Here is a 20,541-nt window from a genome sequence, read left to right as displayed (position 1 = left end):
TCCGTACCTCTGACCCATTTCTCCCAAGCAAGTCTTGCTTGCGGGCTCCAGATAGCTGACCTAGGTGTGATATATTGCAGATCGCGGTCCATCGCCCGGTTCTGGGGGTGGCACTTGAAAGCACCGGTGGGCGTGGGGAGCAGGTCTCAGCTTCTGAGCAGCTGTGGCGCTGGGGGAAGGGTGTGTAGCCCCTTTCCCCTTCCATTTCCCTGATCTAAAGTGGTCCCCGTTTCAACAAGCTGCTGTTTGCCCCCTTGGGGATCAATACAAACAAGTACGGACCCACAACAAAATGTTGCAGTATCTCCCTGGTGTTCCTGTGATGCCTGATCCTGTTGCTGAGCATAGGGACAGGTTTTGACACCTTTCGCCCACGGGTGGAGAAGGGCTGTGACTGTCTTGAGAGAGTATTCTTCAAGCTGAGAAATTTCCCACTGTTTTGTTAAGAACATAAGGACAGCCCTTCTGGATCAGGCCCGAGGACTATCTAGTCCAGCATCCTGTTTCCCACAGTGGTGAGGTCCACCAGATGCCTCTGAGAAGCCCACAGGCAGGGGGTAACTGCAACTGCTATTTAGTGGCATCTTGAGACTGAGGCTGGAGGTATCTTATAGCCACCAGACTAGTAGCCATTTATAGACCTGTTCTCCATGAATTTGCCTAAGCCCCCTTTAAAGCTATCCAAGCTAGTAGCCCTCACCTCACCACATCCTGTGGCAGAGAATTCCATAGGTTAATTATGTGCTGTGTGAAAAAGACTTGTTCAAGCCCTTTTTCAACAGTCCTTAAAACTGAGTTCCATTAGCTCTACCCACCTGTTTGTCTGTTAACTGCCCTCTGAGTCCACAAACATTCCACTCTTTTGAGTTACATGGGGGCAGGGTGTTTTTTGTTTGTTTGTTTGTTGTGGCCACTTTAGGTGTTTTCCTCCAGATTTTTGTGAAACTGATGTGTGAGTTACCCTGAATCTGCTAATACCCCCCTTCTTTTCCGCAGGTGTTCTGGATAACGGTCATAATATTTCCAGCAGCTTCAGAAATAGATATAAATATATGAACACCTGCTTTTTTCTCTCTATGGGGGTTAGATTGGGAAAATGGTGCGAGAGAAAATATTTTGGAGCCAGGCTGTGGCTGTTTTGAAGTCAAAATAGAACTGTGGGGGTTTTCTGTTCAGGATGATTTGCAATCATGAATCACACACTTCTAAATAAATGCATGCATATCCTGCTGGAGAGATGCTTCACTCTTACTCTTAAGATTTCCTACAAACAGAAAATAGGGGCTCTGAAGATACAGCTGTGAGCTGTAGCTCAATGCCAGAGCATCTGCTTTGCATGCAGAAGATAGTAGTCCAGGTTCAATCCCTGACCTGACATCTCCAGGTAGGGCTGGGAAAGACCCCTCTGTCTGAATCCTTGGAGAGCTGCTGCCAGTCAGTGTTTCCAATACTGATCTAGATGGAGCAAGGGTCCTACACAGCAGAAGGCAGCTTCGTATGATTTGTGGTGACTGCTTCTGGCACAGACGGCTCTGTGGTGAATGCAGAAAGTCTCGGGTTACCTGGCAGGGTAGGGAAAGACCCCTGCCTGGAACCCTGCAGAGACGCTGCCAGCCAGTGCAGACAGGCCTGCCCGAGCTGAAGCAGGGGCCAGACTCAGCAGAAGGCAGCTTCATAAGTTCTCTGGCGAGTCTAGGTTTGCCAACATTTCATTGCCAAAATGAGGGACACAAGTTTGGGGGGGGGGACTGGCTGGGGGGAGGAGGGCTGGCAGGTGTATGCAATGGGAATTAAGAGCCTGAGTATCATTGATGTATATGCAATTGAACTATACACTAGTGAAGAATTGTGGGACAAATGTTGTCCCTATAGGGACCAACATTTCCATCCCTGAAATGAGGGACATCCTGCGTAATGAGGGACAGTTGGCAACCCTCCTGGCGACGGAAAGTCCTGCGTTCAGGGCAGGGGAAAGACCCCTGCCTGAAACCCTGCAGAGCTGCTGCCAGCCAGTGCAGACACGCCTGCCCGAGCTGGAGCAGAGGCTGGACTCAGCAGGAGACAGCTTCGCCGGTTCCCCGGTCGCAGGGCTGCTGGCGGGGCTACCTCCAGACCCCCGCCGCGGCCGCCCCATCCATTCATGCCTGCCTTTGGAGGAGCGCTGTTGGCGTTGCCATTGGCCCGACGGCTCGAGCGCGTGGCTGCCATTGGCAGGCTCCGCCGCCGGGGGTGGGAGAGGAGGGGACGGGCTGATTGCCTGGGCTGGCCTGAGTCATTCGCTGGCTGAGTAATCCCTGCGGAGAGCAGCACAACGCAAACAGGCTGAGCAGCGACCCAGCAGAGCCAGACGCGACCGGACGGATGGCAGCCCAGAGGATGGGAGCCCCCCGACTGCCGCTGGGGCTTCTGCTCGCCTTCTCTCTTCTGCTGGCAGCCCGCGGTAAGTGCGAAGTTCCATCCACCACCAGATCTGCCTCCCTCTCTCCCACTTTCCACGCCCCCGCCGGCTCCAGACGACTCGGCAGACTCCCTGGTCCTGGCGGGTGCGGGGGGGGGGGGTGGAGTGTGGAGACCCTCCTGGGTGGCGCCGGGTGGGGCTCAACGGAGAGGTGTCGGGGTCTAAACGCCCTCGGTGAGTCCTCGTGTTCTCTTCGTTTCCAAGCAGCGCGATCCCGAACTGGTTTGCTCAGAAGTGATTGCTGGCTGCATTGTTGACTCCGGATTAAGTGTCCCTGAGACTCGTCTGAGGCTGAAGATCGCAGAAATGTCTTTAGGAAATGTTTTCCTTCCCTGCTGTAGGACCCAGGGCGTTGCATAGCATTCTTGGGTGGGAAAAAGTACTGTATTATAAGCACAAACTCGTGATTGAGTGCCGCCTACCTTGTAGGGTTGTTGTAGCAGCCAAAATATGGCGTGTGAGGTCTTTTGAATACTTAAAAGTGCTGTTTAGAGGCTACCATTATCATTAACAGGATTAAACACAAAATTCACAGAGGAAGCAGATATGTAGGGGCTGGGTGTGGTCATTGGGGAGAGGAAAACACTTTGCACATGCTCAGAGGAGCGGTGTTCTTAATGGTTGCTTTGCAAGAGCCAGAATTAAGATCTGGAATGCCCCCCCCCCTTTTTAGGAGGAGGCAGTTGTTAGGCCCTAAGCCTTGGTGATCTCTAAGATTAAGACCAGGTTAGGAAACTCAGATAAATTAGCCTGGAGCATTATGAGGATTGCCAGACAGGCATATTTGCACTATGCCAGGGCTTCTCAAACATGGGTCCCCAGATGATGTTGGACTCCAGATCCCATCATCCACAGCTATTGCAACTGGGGTGATGGGAGTTCTAGTTCAGCAACATTTGGGGACCCAAGTCTGAGAAGTTCTAAACTATGGGCAACATAGTGTTTTTGTCTCATGGGAAGATTGTGGAGGTGGGTGATGTTTTCTTGGTAATTTCTGTGAAAAGCACTTTGTTCATGTGCAGATGAACTCCAGTTGTCTCACATTTCTCCATTGCTGAACTCTGTCAGAAGAAGACCAGATCCTGAGATCAAACCTAAGGGAGCTTTGGCTCAAATGAAGCTTGAAGTTGGGCTGGATCTCTGTGATCTTGTGGAGGTGGGAATCTCTGAAATAAGATAGATTGGAGAGAGGTTGTCCAAAGAGGGAGGTGGCTTCAGAAAATCTCATTTTTAATTTGCAACTCCCCCTAGAGTGGGGACAGGCAGAAGGTTATCCCCTGCTAACTGGGCAAAGAGGCACCCTTTAAACATGGTAATTCTCTTTATTTAGCAGGGGGAGAGTAACTGGCCCTCTCCACCCCCAGTACAGCATCCCTCCTGTGGCTGTTGCTGGTGTTTATCTTGTGTTTCTTTTTAGATTGTGAGCCCTTTGGGGACAGGGAGCCATCTTATTTATTTGTTGTTTCTCTGTGTAAACCACTTTGGAAACTTTTGTTGAAAAGCGGTATATAAATATTTGTTGTTGTTCGATCAGGATCTCCTGACAGATCTTTGTGTGATTTGGAGTAGATCTGTAAGACAGGCATCCTCAAACCCCAGTCCCTGGTGGACTCTCGTTGTCTCCAGTCACAGGGGATGATGGGCAGTATAGTCCAACAATGCCTGGGGACCCAAGTTAGAGGAACCCTGCAGTGAGAGTTTCTGATCCCTGGCGGTTGAACAATCACAGCAAAAAGGCAGTGGTCCTATGCACATTTAAACTTGCCTGATTCATGGAAAGTTGTACAGCCTCAGCCTCAGTATTCTTCAGCTGTGAAATGGGACTTTATCCTTAACATCGGGCCATGGCTGGCCAAGTTATTCCAGTATGTGGCTCATGGGTGCAGTAAGTAACTGCATTCACCCTCGTCACAGGCACAGTTCTTCTACCATTTGGCGAACCCTCCTGATCAACCTCCCATATAGGGATTTCAGAAGGGGTAACACAACTGGTAGAAGAACTGAGCCTATAAGGTGACTTATTGGGAAACCAAATGGGGTTGGGATCTTTCTTTCTTTCTTTCTTTCTTTCTTTCTTTCTTTCTTTCTTCTTTCTCTTATATATTGCCTGACTCAAAGGCTCTATTTCTGAATGGTTGTATTCAGGATTAAAGGTAAAGTGTGCCGTCGAGTTGATTTCGACTCCTGGCAACCACAGAGCCCTGTGGTTGTCTTTGGTAGAATCCAGGAGGGGTTGACCATTGCCTCCTCCCGCGCAGTATGAGATGATGCCTTTCAGCACCTTCCTATATCGCTGCTGCCTGATATAGTACCAGCGGGGATTCAAACCGGCAATCTTCTGCTTGTTAGTCAAGCATTTCCCCTGCTGTGCCACTTAAGGTGGTAGGATATCCTGATTTTTATGTCACCCATGGATGTAGACAGTTAGAACAGGGGTTCCCCATTGTTGTGGGACTACAAGTCCCATCGTCCCCAGAGACTGTGGCGAGGGCGATGGGAGTTGTAGTCCAACAAGATCTGGGGACTCAGCGCTGGGCGCCCATGTGTCAGGCAGTATATCTAAGAATGGGGCCATAGCGCAGCGGCAGAGTGTCTGCTCTGCATGCCAATGGTCCCATGTTCAAATCCCTGGCAGCATCTCCAGGTAGGGCTGGGGTTAAGTCTTTCCCCAAAACCTTGGTGAGCCTCTGCCGATCAGTGTTGACCAGAGTTGTGCAACTTCGGCCCTCCGGCTGATGTTGGACTACAACTCCCATCACCCCTGGCTGTTGCCCAGGGTGGCAGGGGATGATGGGCGTTGTAGTCCAGTGACAGCTGGAGGGCTGAAGTTGAGCAGCCCTGATAATACGGACGGTATATGGCAGCTTGGTCTGCTCCTGTGAGTCAGTGTGAGCCAGGCCAAAAGGAGGCAGCTTTAATGACAGGCAGCATTTAACGAGCGAGCGTGGCTCTGTGGGAAAATACATACGTAAGGAACAGGCCCAGCGGTTTGTCTACAGAGCTCAGCTGTTTTGCACACATACACGCTTCTGGTTTCCCTTCCATTCTGTTTGTTTGTTTGTTTCAGTAAAGTCTTTGTGTTTCAGAGCTTCTCAAACTCGCCCCCCCCCGACATTGTTGGACTGCAACTTCCATCATCCCCAGCCACAGTGGAAGAATGGATTATGGGAGTTGCAGTCGAATGACATCTGGGGATCCCATTCAGAGAACTGCTGACCTAACTGATTTTTAAAAACAATAACACACCAAACCAAAATGTTATTGCTCCTGCAGTTTGTTGCTGATCTACTGCAAAACACCCAGACGTCTGCTGGCAGAAGATCATACTCCCTCTCTGGCCTGGTGGGTAGCGTGCTGGACTTGGATAGGAAGGGCCTGGGTTCAAATCTCTGCTTGGCCATGAGCGGCTGGTATCTTTGAGCCTATCCTGCCCAGCAGGGTTGTTGTGAGGATAAAAGGGGGATGGGGGAGAGAGCAGGGGCGTAGCAAGGTTGGAGTGGGCCCGGAGACAAGATTTTAAAATGCCCCCCACTGAAGCTCATCATCCTAAATTATTTTTTAAAAGGTTTTGTAAATTGTGGACGATGCAAATCATTTCATGGTCCTAGAGAAAGCCATGCTGTTCTGGTAGCTCCAGGTCTTAACACTCACATCAATTTCGGAGGATGCATACAACTGAAGGGCGGGTGCGCGGCTGGGGGAGTTAGTCATGTGACTTGCCTCGGGGAGGGGGGCCAAGGCAGTGGGCCCCCAGACAATTGTCTCCCCTTGCCCTATTACAGTTACACCCCTGAGAGAGAGACATGATCATGTTACTGTGAAAAGAAGGATAATAATAACAGGGGATTGCTAAGTACGTAATAGATAGGGGGGCCTGAGCCCACTGCCTCCCCTTTAATTAATTAATTAATTATTAATTAAATAATAATAATAATAATAATAATAATAATAATAAATAATTGAACTCAATCATACCCCCTAAGAATAATTATGTGTCCTTTTTAAAAAGTCTCTAGAATTATAATACGTCACCTCTGAAGGTAGAGGCAGCAGCAGAGAGCCAGATGAGGCTAGGAGCTCTCTCTGATGCTCTGTGTGGCTACCTCCACTGCCCCACTTCCTTACTGGAAGAGGCCATGCAGGAGGGAGGTGGCTGGTGAGATTTGGGGCTTTGAGGCATTCCTTGGGGGCCTCTGCCCCATGAGTCACCCCCTAATGATTTTATTAATTGCTTGCTTGATTGATCAATTTTTATACCGCCTTTGATAAGGCACCCCAAGGCGGTTTACACAAGTTGAAATACAATAAAATGCCATAAAAATCACATTGGAAACCTTAACATCAGTTAAACAGTAAAAAACCATTAAAAAACAAAACAAAACAGCACACACACACAAACCCACCACAAAAAAGGCAAACGGAAAACGGAGACCCGGCAACCCCTAAGGGGTCAAAGCCCAAACAAATAAAAAGGTTTTCAGTTGTTGCTTTTTTAAAAATGCAGCCACAGATGTCACAGAGCGGACGTTTACTGGGAGAGCGTTCCAGAGCCTGGGGGCAACAACAGAGAAGGCCCCGTCCTGCATGCACGGCAATTCAGCCTCTCTCACTGTCAGCACATGGAGCAAAGGCCCCTCTGACGACTTTGTTGGGCGGGCAGAAACCCCCGGGAGCAGGCGGTCTTTCAGGTATGCAGGGCCCAAACTGTTAAGGGCTTGACAGGTAATAACCAGCCCCTGGTGATGTGCTGATGACGCCCCTGATAATCTAGTTAGTTGTGGAATAAAGAGTGAGATCATCGAGGGATGCCTTTCCCTCCAGACCATCTCTGACCCTTGCAAGTTGCTCCAGTCAGCTGTCCGCTCCCAGCCCAAGATGCTTTCGGCCAAGGCTACGCCTGGTTCCTAAGACGACTGCCAGAGGAGAGGACTCCATCGGCTTGTCCTCTTGATTGAAAATGACGGGGGGCGGAGGCAGCTTAAACTCCCTCTGCCTTGCGGTGATGTGGACAGCCCTGAGTCTAGTGACATGCTAAGCATTTCTGCCTGAACTCTTATAACCCCTCCGGGCAGCGTCGGCAATACGGAGCCCTTTTTGTAGGGCAGCCCGCCTGCAGGTGCCGCGGGGAGAAGAGACCGGAGCGAGAGGGATGGTTTAGATTAATGCAGCGTTTGATTAAAATCCCAGCAGATGCTGCTGTGGGTACAAATTGCACTGTGCTCACAAGAGACAAGGCTGTATTATCTAGGCATCTGGCGGTCCCTGAGCTAAAACCCAGCCCCCAGTGGCTAACCCCAGAGGCTGTGGGGCTCAGCAGCAGGCCATTGCTAGGGGGTAGGGCATGGGGCATTAGCCTGTTGTTCCCCCACATCTCCCTTAGCAAAGCAGAACTAACAAAAGCTGGAGCAGTATCAATGAAACTGGTTCTGCTTCCTTCTGCCAAACGTCTCGGGGTAAAATGAGGGCAGAGCTCACACTAAGAATCCATCAGAGCTCTCTCCGGGAAGAATTGGGGTCAGTGTCATATTTTCCCCACTGGTAGGCTGGCTACAGGTAAATGTACTGTGACGACTGCGGTATGTTTGTCAGTGAGCATAACGAATTTTAAAAGCATGCATGGTGTGGAGAAAATCGATAGGAATGTTTCTCCCTCTCGCACAACCCTAGAACCAGGGGTCATCCCATGAAACTGATTGCCAAGAAGTTTAGGACCAACAAAAGGAAGTACTTTCCTACACGGCGCATAATTAATCTATGGAATTCTCTGCAACAAGATGTGGTGACTGCCAGCAGCCTGGATGGCTTTAAGAAGGGTTTAGATAAATTAATGGAGGACAGATCTATCAATGGCTACTAGTCTGAGGGCTATAGGCCACTTCCAGCCTCAGAGGCAGGATGCCGCTAAATACCAGTTGCAGGGGAACATCAGCAGGAGAGAAGGCATGCCCTCAGCTCTTGTCTGTGGGCTTCCCAGAGGCATCTGGTGAGTCACTGAGGGAAACAGGATGCTGTACTCGGTTGGCCTTGGGCCTGATCCAGCAAATCTGTTCTTATGTTCTTAAAGGTAAAGTGTGCCGTCAAGCCGAGCCCTGTGGTTTTCTTTGGTAGAATACAGGAGGGGTTGGCCATTGCCTCCTCCCGCGCAGTATGAGATGATGCCTTTCAGTATCTTCCTATATCGCTGCTGCACGATACGTTCTTATGTTCTTACCCCTTGATATATACAAGCTTGACTCCCGTCAGCCATAGGCAGTGTTTCTGAACCTACACCTTTACGAGTGAGCCTGATGAATACTCTATGGGAGACCACATGGACAACTCATGCTGCAATATCTCTCAAGCTTCCTTTTGAAGCAAAATCTAACACAATTAAAAAAAAAAAATCTGAGCTGGATGTTAGAAGCCGTGACTGCCAGAGATGCTACCCAGAGCCCTGATCTTTCCTAAGTCTTTAGCAGAAATGGGCCGCTGCCTGCTTAAAAAAATAAAAAAATAATCTGTGCGTTCCTGAGGACTAGGAGCTTGCTGTGCTTTCCTAACTGGGACATGTTCTGGAAATTCCACACCATTCTAGGTTTTGCCATACAGAGGGGCTGTTCTGTGGTTTGGGGCACAATTGTATTGCTCATCCAATTTACTTGTTGACAGCCAATTGTGATAGCTGGAAATTGGTCCATCCCAGGAGTGCTGACTCAGATCCCTTTCTTTGTTTCCATTGTTAAGCAATGTTTCCCTTGCAGAAGGACAATAGCATATAATCCCTTCCATCAGATATATTCCTTTTTCATTGTTTGTGGGTCATTGGTCTGAGCCCAGTGGAATGGGCTGGTGTTTGAACAGTGAATACCAAAGGGCACAGACCTTCTTGACTTATGGAGTGGGAGATAGGAAAAGACACCAAGTTGTTCTAGTAAGAACCGATCATCAACCTACTTATCATTCACTATCCCTAGAACAGGACTAAATTTGGTCAAAATCGCCTCAAACATTCATGCATCCGGCATCTTGAATGGGGTGGGTGACATCATCGCAAACTATGCGTTTGAGGTGTCCCTATGTGTCCCAACAACTGTACTTAAGGGAGGAGAGTTGGTCCTGGGGTAGGAAGCATGAATTGTCCCCATTGCTAAGCAGGTTCCACCCTGGTTTGCACTGGAATGGGAGACTACGTGTGAGCACTATAAAATATTCCACTTAGGGGATGGGGCCGCGCTGGGAAGAGCACCAGCATTTTTGTATGCAGAAGGTTCCCAGTTCCCTCCCTGGCAGCATCTCCAAGATAGGGCTGAGAGAGATTCTGTCTGCAACCTTGGAGAAGCTGCTACCAGTCTGTGTAGACAGTATAGATGGGCCAATGGTATATGGCAGCTTCCTATGTTCCTGTGTACCAAATCTGGTCGAAATCAGTTCCCACTTGCACCTCAAACGTTCATGGCACAATTCCAGCCCCGGTTTTTGGCAAACCGTCAGTTTCATCAGAATTTGCAAACTGACGGTCCTTTACACTGCAAACCAGGGAAATGAATTCTCAGGCAGGCAATTCATAGCCGAGAGAGAGAGAGTGCAGCTTCTGAGCCTGTTTCTTGGGAGCTGAGGTGCAATGAGCAAAGAGGACTGTGTATTTTGGGGTGTATTTTGTCTTTTTCGGACTGTGTATTTTGGGGTGCAAGATGTGGAGGCCTTTTGAGGAGCAGGATGCAGTGTTACGGTTTCACAACACTGTGCTGTACTTCAGGGGTGCATTACAAGGGGGAGAGAAAGGATAATTGGCAGTGCTATAGCCTGGCACTGTTTAGTTGCCCCCCAAGAACTGATGTCCTAGGCGATCACCTAGGTCTGCCTACTGGACAGGCTGGCCTGGACATGGATTGTGGTTCAGGCCGCTCAAAAATCCCCCCACCCCTAGGGGCAGCCTGAGCCAGATGGGAAGAGACATCTCTGCTTCCTCTGGCTCCAGCTTGTGGCCGTGCATTGATGGAGAATGAGGTCATCCGGAACCAGCCAGGGCAGCGGAACAGGCAGTGACTTGATCCGGTGCCCAAGAAACATTGCTTTTTTTTTTTCCTTCCCCAGACTTGGTGCTGGCAATCACACGAGAGCCTCTGAACTCTCTGCCGGAGACTGGTCTCTGCTTGGCCTCTCTGCTGCGGAGGAGCGGCAGGGAGCGAGATTATCTCCAGGGCTGGCTGCTATAAAAAGACTAACGGGCGATTGCGCTTGGAGGAGTCGCTTAAGCTAATGAGCGCTTCCCAACCCAGCTCCGGAGAGTGTGCATTTGGGGCAGTAATTCTGCACCAGATAACAAGGGAGTCAGGGAGTTATTTGGGGAATCTCCACCTTGGCTACCCTACAGGGAGAGATCTTTGCTCCAACACCTGCGGTGCTGATTGAAGCAGTGTCAGGGAACAGGTTTCTCAGGCTGAACAGGGACTCTTTTGAACTCTTGGGGCCTGTTGAGACAGGTAGCACCTAGATCACTCAGTCCCTTGACAGCTGATCCAGCAAACAGGCCAATGAGAATGAAGGGTGAATTGCATGGAAGCTAACGCTGTCTAAGAGTGGTGCACACAGCAGGACAGGAGCTGTGGATATGAAAAGAGGAGCGGAACAGCTGTCTTTTAAACAGCTCCTCCGTGTTTGCTTAGTATATCTGAACAGGAAAGTTATCTCTGAAAAGCCAGCGTGGTGTAGTGATTAGAGCAGGGGCAGGCAACCTTGAACATAGGAAGCTACCTTATTCAGAGTCTGACCGTTGGTGCAGCTAGCTCAGTATTGTCTACACAGGCTGGCAGCGGCTTTTTTCAATCTTGTCCTATAAAAAAAAATATTTAAAAAATCTTGTCCTATCTTGGAGACGCTGCCTGGGAGGGAACTTGGAACCCTCTGCATGCAAGAATGCAGATGCTTTTCCCAGAGCAGCCCCATCCCCTGAGGGGAATATCTTAACAGTGCTCACACATGGAGTCTCCCATTCAAATGCAAATCAGGGCAGGCCTTGTTTAGCAAAGGGGACAATTCAGGCTTGCTATCACCAGGTCGGCTACCACAAGGCCAGCTCTCTACCACAATGTATTGTGTCTGGAGATGATGGGAGTTGTAATTCAACAACAGCTAGAGAGCCAAAGTTGCCCAACCCCTGGGTTAGAAATAATGACTAGGACTTGGGAAATCCAGATTCATATCCCCCCTCAGCTGTGGAACTCACTGCATGATGGTGGACTCTTCTTGGCCTAGCCTACCTTAAAAGGTCGTGAGTGGGATAGAATTCTATCCACTAAAAATGTTGAAATCACACAAATGTGCTAGCATTAAAAAAAATGCAAACATTTTGCAGAACAAATCCAAAACTTGCTTCCAATGCAATAAAATGGCATTTAAAAGCAATAAAATAGCCTTAGAATATGATACCTAAGTGCTAAAAGATGAATGAAAAAGCTCCAGACGAACAGGGTCTTCTACAGAGAAAGCCCCGTAATTACAAATGCAATGATGTTTATCCAGGACGTTAATTATGTCACGAAATATCTGGTGTAATAACACACGATGAGGCTCTTCACACGAGCATCCCCAACCCTGGTTAGCCCAGCCTCGGTCGGTCTGCTCGTGTGGAGTGCCGGGATTGCTCCCGATTCTGGCACTCCTGGCCCTGCTAGCCCGAACTTTTGGTCTGTTTAATCTCGGCAGACGATCGTGTGCGTGATCGCCGCTGGGTTAAAGGGCTTCCCCCTGATCTGCTGCCATTTCCAGCAGCAAACCGAGGGTGGGGGGTGGCAGATGCGTGCATGCTGCGTGGCGCTTGGGATGCAGGAGTGGGGGGAGTTCTCCCGCTCCCAGCTCCTGCCGCCGCCGCTCGGTCGCTCACGTGGGCACGTGGCGTGGCAGAGGGGAGGGTGCCCAATGCTTGTCTGCCGGGGAAGGCAGGCAGGTTCATTAGGAGGGGCCGCCGGAGGTCGTGTGCGTGACCTCAAGATCGTGGCCTGTTCTGTTCCCGGTGAGACTGGTCTGCTGATCTCGTAGGAGATCCTTGCTGATGGAGATCCTGTGTCATCTGCAAGATTGTGGGCTGCCCGAAGCGATCCAGAAGTAACTGGACTGCGGCTTTAAATTGTTTAAAAGGTTTTATTGTTAGTTTTATGTGGCTGTAAATCGCCCAGAAATGGAAGTTTGGAGCGGCATACAAATTTGAAAACAGTAAACGATACATAAATAAGCATGCCCAGGAAAAAAAAAAAGCCGTTTTGCACAACTCCTCCCCCTACAGACCCCTTCTCTAGAAGGCACAGTGACCTTTTGGTCGCCTTAATCCATAGCGTAACTTAAGTGCAAAAGAATTTCACAGCCAGGCAGGGAAGGTCTGGTTTCTCAAAGCATACCCTGGTCTGTAGGAAGAGAAGCAACTCCCAAAGCGCCTTCCTATGTAATGGCTGGGATCCCAGGATTCATCTCAAATGGCAAAGCTTTTCTGTCGTATGACATAGGAACATAGGAAGCTGCCATATACTGAGTCAGACTGTTGGTCTGTCTAGCTCAGTATTGTCTTCACAGACTGGCAGCGGCTTCTCCAAGGTTGCAGGCAGGAGTCTCTCTCAGCCTTATCTTGGAGATGTTGCCAAGGAGGGAACTTGGAACCTTCTGCTCTTCCCAGAGCGGCTCCATCCCCTAACAGGGGAATATCTTTCAGTGCTCACACTTCTAGTCTCCCTTTCATATGGAACCAGGGCGGACCCTACTTAGCTAAGGGGACAAGTCATGCTTGCTACCACAAGACCAGCTCTCTTCTCCAACCAAAGCCTAATTCACTCAACCATGTACATCACTTCTGCAGTCGATTACTGCACCCTTGATGGCTGGTGGCTGCATGTGTGAACCAGTATTCCCTCTAACAGAGATTCCCAGATGATGTTGACTACAACTCCCAGAATCCCCAGCTGAAATGGCTGTTGCTTGGGGATTATGGGAGTTGTAGTCAACAACATCTGGGGATCCCTGTTAGAGGGAATAGCAGCGTGAACCAGCTCTATTGAAAAGCATTGGGTGTGAAGTAATATGAAAAATCCATCTGTGGAGTTCTGTCAGTGGTGGCCCATTCCCACATTCACGTTGCCCCTTGATGCTGCTGTCATTGAGTGATAGGTATGCATGTGTGAACAGCTTCATTTGTTTTATATTGTAGTATTTTAATGTGGTTTGTGTCATATAATGTATATTCTGAACTCTCTGGTTCAGAATAGTATTTCAATGTGGTTTGTGTCTGAACCAGAGAGTTGAAAAATACTGATGAAACTGAACAGACTCCAGATGTTTATGGTTCAACTCCCTGATGGGAGGTATATTTTTTGGAAAGTGACTGCTGCATGTACCTGAATCCAAGACTAGGTTTTCCCCAAGTTATTTGATGTTAGAAATGGGGATGGGGCGTCATCTTAAATTCAGAGAGCTGTTCCTTTCAGGTAAATAGAGGCATAACCCCTGCTAACTTGGCAAAGAGGCACCTTTTAATGTGGTGATTCTCTTTATTTGGCAGGGGGAGAGTAACTGGCCCTCTCCACCCCCAGCACAGCATCCCTCCAGTGACTGTTGCTGGTGTCTATCTTATGTTTCCTTTAAAAATGTGAACCCTTTGGGGACAGGGAGTAATCTTATTTATTTATTATTTCCCTGTGCAAACTGCCCTTAGCCATTTTTGGAAGGGCGGTATAGAAATTGAATGAATGAATGAATGCACGAATGACCTGTATTTAATCTCTCTTTTTTCAGGGAGTTTTCTTACATTCAAGGTTATCTTCTATTTGGGTAAATACAGTATTTGTCCTGATCTCTGCCCTTGGTTTTCCAGCTGACTTCTGTGAAGTGAACCAGTGTCAGAATGGAGGCACTTGTCTCACCAGTGTGGACGACTCTCCTTTCTATTGCATCTGTGCAGAAGGCTTTACTGGGGCGGACTGCAGTGAAACAGAGAAAGGTATGCATGATTGTTCAAGCACAGGCTATTTGCAAACTGGAGCAGAGATCATCAGTCTCCCTCTCCCCCCCCTCCCCTGCAAAGTGCTTGGAGTCTTCCTGGAGCACTTAATACGCTTTCTATTCTGCAAATCAAACCACTTAATGGCATTATGGAGGGGAGCTGGTCTTGCAGCAGCAAGCATGAATGGTTTCCTTTGCTAAGCAGGGTCCTCCCTGGATTGCATTTGAATGGGAGACTACATGTGTTAGCACTGTAAGATATTCCCCTTAGGGGATGGGGCCACTCTGGGAAGAACACCTGCCTGCTTGCATGCAGAAGGTTCCAAGTTCCCTCCCTGGCATCTCCAGATAGGGCTGAGAGAGAGTCCTGCCTGCAGCCTTGGAGAAGCCGCTGCCAGTCTGTGCAGACAATGCTAGATGGACCAATGGTCCGACTCGGTATCAGGCAGCTTCCTATGTTCCTAACCTGTTGTTGTCATTTTGGGATGTTTAGAACTTTTAAAAGTTTTTAAAACACCCTGGCAATGCTATTACATCTTTTTCATCTCAAGGGGTGCGGAGTTTGTCAAGAATCACAAGGTGCATTCTCTCCCGCACCCCCAGATGGTAAGGATATGCATGGAACCGTTTGGCGCTCCATTCTAGAAGCGCCAAACCAGTTCCAACAACCAGTGTTCGAACCGGTTCGGAGGGCCGAACCGGGTTTTTATTTTTTGCTTTAAATGGCATAGAAGGCACTGCCTACCTGCCAGCCCCTGCCCTGCGGCATTTGCCTTGCTGGCATACTTCCAAAAAGCGGGTGTGTGGGGCTGTGGCATGCCTCCTTGTCACCACGCAAATGGCCAATGTGCAGGTGCTTCCGTGCACATCCTTACTTGATGGTACTGAGCACCCCAGCTGGCTCATGCACAATATAGTTTTTTAAAAATTTGTCTGTCAAGTGCAGGGCCAGTTTTCGAGATTCTGCAAGCATTTCTGAAATTCCAGAATTCAGAAATTTCTGTGGCACTTCTGAATTCCTGAATTCTGAATTTCGGTAGCACTTCTGAATTTCTCAGAATGTCTTCAAAAATTTCAGTTTCTTTGAAAATTGCCGTCAATTTCAATTTCTTTGAAATTTTGGTGTTCTTCAAAATGTCTGTGGCACTTCTGAATTCTGAATTTCCAGGATCCAGAAATGTCTGTGGCACTTCTGATATTCTGTTCCCCACTTGACACTTATTTACTTCTTCCATATCTTCTTTCCACAGACTCCTGCCACCCGAATCCCTGCCTGAACGATGGGGAGTGCCAGCTGGTTCCCAACCGGGGTGATGTCTTCACTGAATATGTCTGCAATTGCCCTTCAGGATACGAAGGCAAACACTGCCAGAACAGTGAGTGTGGGGTGTATTTGGCGATGGTGGGGCTGTAGCTTAGTGGTAGACCACCTGCCGTGCATGAAGAAGGTCCCAAGTTCAGCATCTCCAGGAAGGGCTGGGAAAGTCGCTATCTGAAACCTTGGACAGCTGCTGCCAGTCAGTGTAGGCAATGCAGAGCTGGATGGACAAAGGGTCTGCTGTGCCACTATGCTATGCAGGGTCTGCCTTGGGTTGGCTTTGGATGGGTGGCTACATGTGAGCCCTGTAAAATATTCGTGTTAGGGGTTGGGGGTGTAGCTCATTGGAAGAGCATCTGCATACAGAAGGCCCCAGGTGCAGTCTTCGGCATCTCCAGGTAGGGCTGGGAAAGTCCCTGCCTGCAACCTTGGAGAAGCCACTGCCAGTCTGTGTTGTCAACGCTGAACTAGATGGACCAATGGTCCCACTCAGTATATAGCAGCTTCCTGTATTTCTAGTGATCTTCACCCATTTTTTCAGGTGGAGCTCACCCTGGCAAAGAACCTTCAGTGTGAGAGCCTCCACACAATACAGCACTTTCTCAGGGCTAGGAGGGCCCTTTAAGAGTGACGGATCCCCCTCTGAAGAGCTCTAGGAAGAAAACACTGGGAAGGGGGACATTTCCCAGCCTTCCATGCATGCCTTCCAAGAAGGTACAGGGGCTCAAGAAGCCTCAGTCTCCTTTAAAGGAACCCCACCGGCGCTGGGCACAGCACAGCACTGCATGCTGGGAATTGTAGTCTTTGCCTGGTACCAGGGGTGACTAGGCAGAGTATTTCGTTTTGCCTGAAGCTTCACATAGTCCCAATACCCAATTAGTTAGGGGTCTGCACCTAGGGTTTATGGGGGGCACCACTGGCCCCTAAAGCAAGTCTTGGAGACCAGTAGCCAGGAACTGGCTCCACTGGCCATAGGACTGGAGAGCTTGCAGGGAAACTCTGTGCGGATGCTAAATTGGGGAAAATAGATAGGCTGAAGGCTCGTGTTAGTGGGGAGATTTCCACATCGACAGACATCTACTTGAGCCAGCTAAGGGGATCATGGGCCAGTGCTTTTAAAATGTCTTTTTGGCTTTGAAACATGCACGGTCCCGTCTGCTTGAATGAGAAAACTAAGTGGCAGCAGATGCTTTGAACATGATCTGTTGGGGTGACGCCATTTTGAAATGCATCTCCTTGGCTTCGTAATACATCATTGCAGACGGCGCTTGAGTGAGTTTGTGGTCCAGTCGTATTTGGGAAATTACAAGAAGTTGGCTTGATTAGGCGTAAGGCAGATATTTTAAGGGAAGCTACGGGACAGGGAAGAGCTTGGGTGGGCCAGATACCAGGGGAACACCCAACAGGCAGGAAGATGATGCATGATCAGTTATAGAGCACATGTTGGACGCTTGAGCAGGGTGGGGTAGGAAGGGTGATGCAGTTCTGGCCCAGTTAGGAAGATTGCCCCACTCAGCCCCTCCCTGGCTAGTCCCAATTAGAACCAGGGGACCTTTCAGGTACAGGAGGCAGAAGGGGAAGGATCAACCACATCACCAACTACATCAGTGGTAGGCAACCTTGGCCATTCTGCTGTTGTTTATTTATTTATTATTTATTTATTTAACATATTTCTGTACCGCCCAAAACGCAAGTTCTCTGGGTGGTTTACAGGACAATAAAACAACCAATAAAAAGATTAACATATTTCAACAATTGACATTTTAAAAGTTAAAACTCTTAAGACACAATTAAAACAGTATCTAATTAAAAGCCTGGGTGAGCAAATGCGTCTTGACTGCCCTTTTAAAAGTTGTAAGAGATGGGGAGGCTCTTATTTCAGCAGGAAGTGTGTTCCAAATTCTCGGGGCAGCAATGGAGAAGGGCCGTCCCTGAGTAGCCATCAGACGAGCCGGTGGCAACTGTAGATGTACCTCTCCAGATGATCTCAATGGGTGGTGTGGTTCATAGCAAAGAAGGCGTTCTCTTAAATACCCAGGGCCCAAGCTGTTTAGAGCTTTATAGGTTATAGCCAAAACCTTGTACTTTGTCCGGAAACTTATCGGCAGCCAGTGTAGATCTTTTAAGATAGGAGTGATATCTACAACTACAATTGTGATAGGATAGGAGTGATATCTACAACTACAATTGGTACACAGGCATGCATTGTCTGACAACAGTGAAGGGGTGCTCTTTCTTTGTTTTATTCACATGCAAATCTATGCAGACGGGGCAATTCATTAATTGCCCTGTTTCGGTCTGCATAGAGTTGCGTATGAATGATTAAACAGTTGAGCTTTCTTCAGTTGAATGACAATCCTGATTCGAATGCATCCGTCTCTTCCTCCCCCTAGACATGAATGAATGTTCTTCGCAGCCATGTAAGAACGGAGGGACCTGTTTGGATCTGGATGGCGACTACACCTGCAAATGTGGCGCGCTCTACTTGGGGAAGACCTGCCATCTCCGTAAGTTCCTGGTCAGCGCTGTGCGTGCGGAAGGGAGTCCTGAAGAGTACCAAAGATTGACTTTGGCCTGATCCATCAAGGCCAATGTTCTGTTTCCAATAGCAGCCTTTCAGGTATCCCACAGGAAACCACAGTATAAGGAAAACACAGTATAAGGAAACCACCTTATACTGAATCAGGGCCTTGATATGCACACACACGTTTATTGAGAGACATAGAGGCCATTGTGGAAAGAAACCCAAAGACAAGGCTTATGCTGATCTCCTCTACCCTGGAGAGGAGCCACTCTGGGAAGAGCAGAAGGTTTCATGTTCCCTTCCTGGCAGCATCTCCAAGATAGGGCTGAGAGAGACTCCTGCCTGCAACCTTGGAGAAGCCGCTGCCAGTCTGTGAAGACAATACTGAGCTAGATGGACCAAGGGTCTGACTCAGTATATGGCAGCTTCCTGTATTCCTATGGAATTAGCTATAATCCAGGAGCCAGGCCCTGTCCATCGGTACCATCTCAGGGGTTAGTGATTTTTGGCTCTTTCCCCCTTAGAGATGGAAAAGAGGTAATAGCATGGTTGCATTTACAGCGTTCTGTGTGTGATCATGGCTTCTTTATCCGTACCCCCAAGAGATTAAGGTAAAATTGCAGCCTTTTTTGCAATTAGAGTCTGGGTTATAGTAACAATGAACCAATGGTTGTCCTCTCTCCGTGGAGTCCTCCTCGGAAGGCATTGCTGCCCATTTTCATCCCCATTCCTCGGACAACAGTGATACAATACTCTCGTGGTCTTTGAGGCTCTACACTCAATCCATGTGTCGAGCCTGGGAGGGTTCTGTGGGGAGAATGGGCTTAGCGAGCAGCTGCTCATTGCTGGGCGGCCGGATCGGCCGCTCGCATGACTACCAGCTCCGTCACGGAGCCGGTAGGTGCTGCAGGGATTGGGGCCCGCCCGCCCAGCCACTGGAAATCCCAGGATGCCCCACATGAGTGCACAGGGCATCCTGGGGAGACCCCCGACACCAGGAGGCTCATTTTAGCCTCCCAGTGGGGTCTCCTTGCGAGTTGCCGTGGCATGGAGCCACACCATGGCAACCCACGATCAGGAAAATGGGATTAGCGGAGCGCTCGCTCTGCTAACCCCATTTAAGGGGAGGGCTTCTTTGTCGGGCTAGCCGCCAGGAAACCACCGGGCTCACCTGCAAGCCCAGTGGTTCTCACGATGGGAGAAAACCAGGCTGGGCTCCTTTAGCCCAGTTTTCTCCCAACACAAGACTAGCCTCTTTGTGTATTGAAAACTGGCTGAAATGTCGCCTGCAGTGTTCCCTCTAACAGGTATTCCCAGATGTTGTTGACTACAACTCCCAGAATCCCCAGCTGCCATGGCTTTTGCTTGGGGATTGTGGGAGTTGTAGTCAAGACCACCTGGGAACCCCTGTTAGAGGCAACACAGGTCACCTGGCTGAAAGTACCTGGGTTATGCATATAGCAATAGATGTAGTGGCCATATGGAAGCTGGAGGACTTAAAATATCATGTCATTTTGAGTAGAGTGTGCAGGAGGGAGGAGAGTTGGATTTCCACCTGCCGAGTAGATAGAAACTTGGGGAATACATTGGGAACTTAAATTTGTAAGTACAGCACGAATATGATGGTTGGAGTATTATTTGTTGTGGGATAGAAATGGCCCTTGTGGCTTTGTAGGATGTTCTCATTCTTATTCCCTTACTCCTGCTTTTCTCCGTTCTGCCTTGTTGTCTCCCTTCTTATCCATCCATCTTTTCTCCTCCTCCCCAGGCTGTGCAAATTTACTGGGTTTGGAGACCGGGGCCATTGCAGACGCCCAGCTTACAGCCTCGTCGGTGCATTATGGCTTCCTTGGCGTGCAGCGTTGGGGTCCTGAGCTTGCTCGCCTCAACAATAAGGGCATAGTGAATGCCTGGACCTCCAGTAACTATGACAGGAGCCCTTGGATTCAGGTACCGTTGGGATTTGAAGCCATATGCCCATGGTGTGCTTTAGGTACAGCAGGAAAACCAAGTAAGGGGCTGGTTTTATTTGTCCCCAGTACTGATGTGCTGATCAGCGTGTATGCTGTTCTAGGCCAAGCCAGGACCTCTCCAAGACAGGGATCTGGGAGGGACGCAGACCTTGGACAGTTCCTAGGATAAAGGAGTCAGGACCTTGGATAGCTCCAAGCAGGACTCCACGAGAGCTGGGTCTAGCAACAGAAGAGGGATGGTGCTCCAGTGGTTGCCTGAAGTAGACTGCCAGTTTTTATAGCTTGGCCCCTTCCATTCCCTGGG

At 49.1% G+C, this 20,541-nt stretch overlaps 1 protein-coding gene across 2 annotated transcripts in view; it reads left to right on the top strand.

Moving 5' to 3' along the window:
• The first annotated feature begins 2,270 nt into the window (after positions 1 to 2,270).
• Positions 2,271 to 20,541, top strand: part of MFGE8 (milk fat globule EGF and factor V/VIII domain containing) — a 31,576-nt gene continuing 13,305 nt past the window's right edge. For both annotated transcript variants that reach the window (XM_053272766.1, XM_053272765.1), the window contains exons 1-5: positions 2,271 to 2,440; positions 14,295 to 14,420; positions 15,673 to 15,798; positions 18,134 to 18,247; positions 20,033 to 20,214. In XM_053272766.1, the coding sequence (XP_053128741.1) occupies positions 2,362 to 2,440; positions 14,295 to 14,420; positions 15,673 to 15,798; positions 18,134 to 18,247; positions 20,033 to 20,214 (627 nt within the window). In that variant the 5' untranslated portion in view covers positions 2,271 to 2,361. The remainder of the gene's footprint in view (positions 2,441 to 14,294; positions 14,421 to 15,672; positions 15,799 to 18,133; positions 18,248 to 20,032; positions 20,215 to 20,541) is intronic.

Source organism: Hemicordylus capensis, chromosome 10 (genome assembly GCF_027244095.1).
Source record: "Hemicordylus capensis ecotype Gifberg chromosome 10, rHemCap1.1.pri, whole genome shotgun sequence".
Classification (NCBI taxonomy): domain Eukaryota; kingdom Metazoa; phylum Chordata; class Lepidosauria; order Squamata; family Cordylidae; genus Hemicordylus; species Hemicordylus capensis.
The sequence above is the reverse complement of the archived record's forward strand: the minus strand, read 5'-3'. Positions and strand labels throughout refer to the sequence as shown.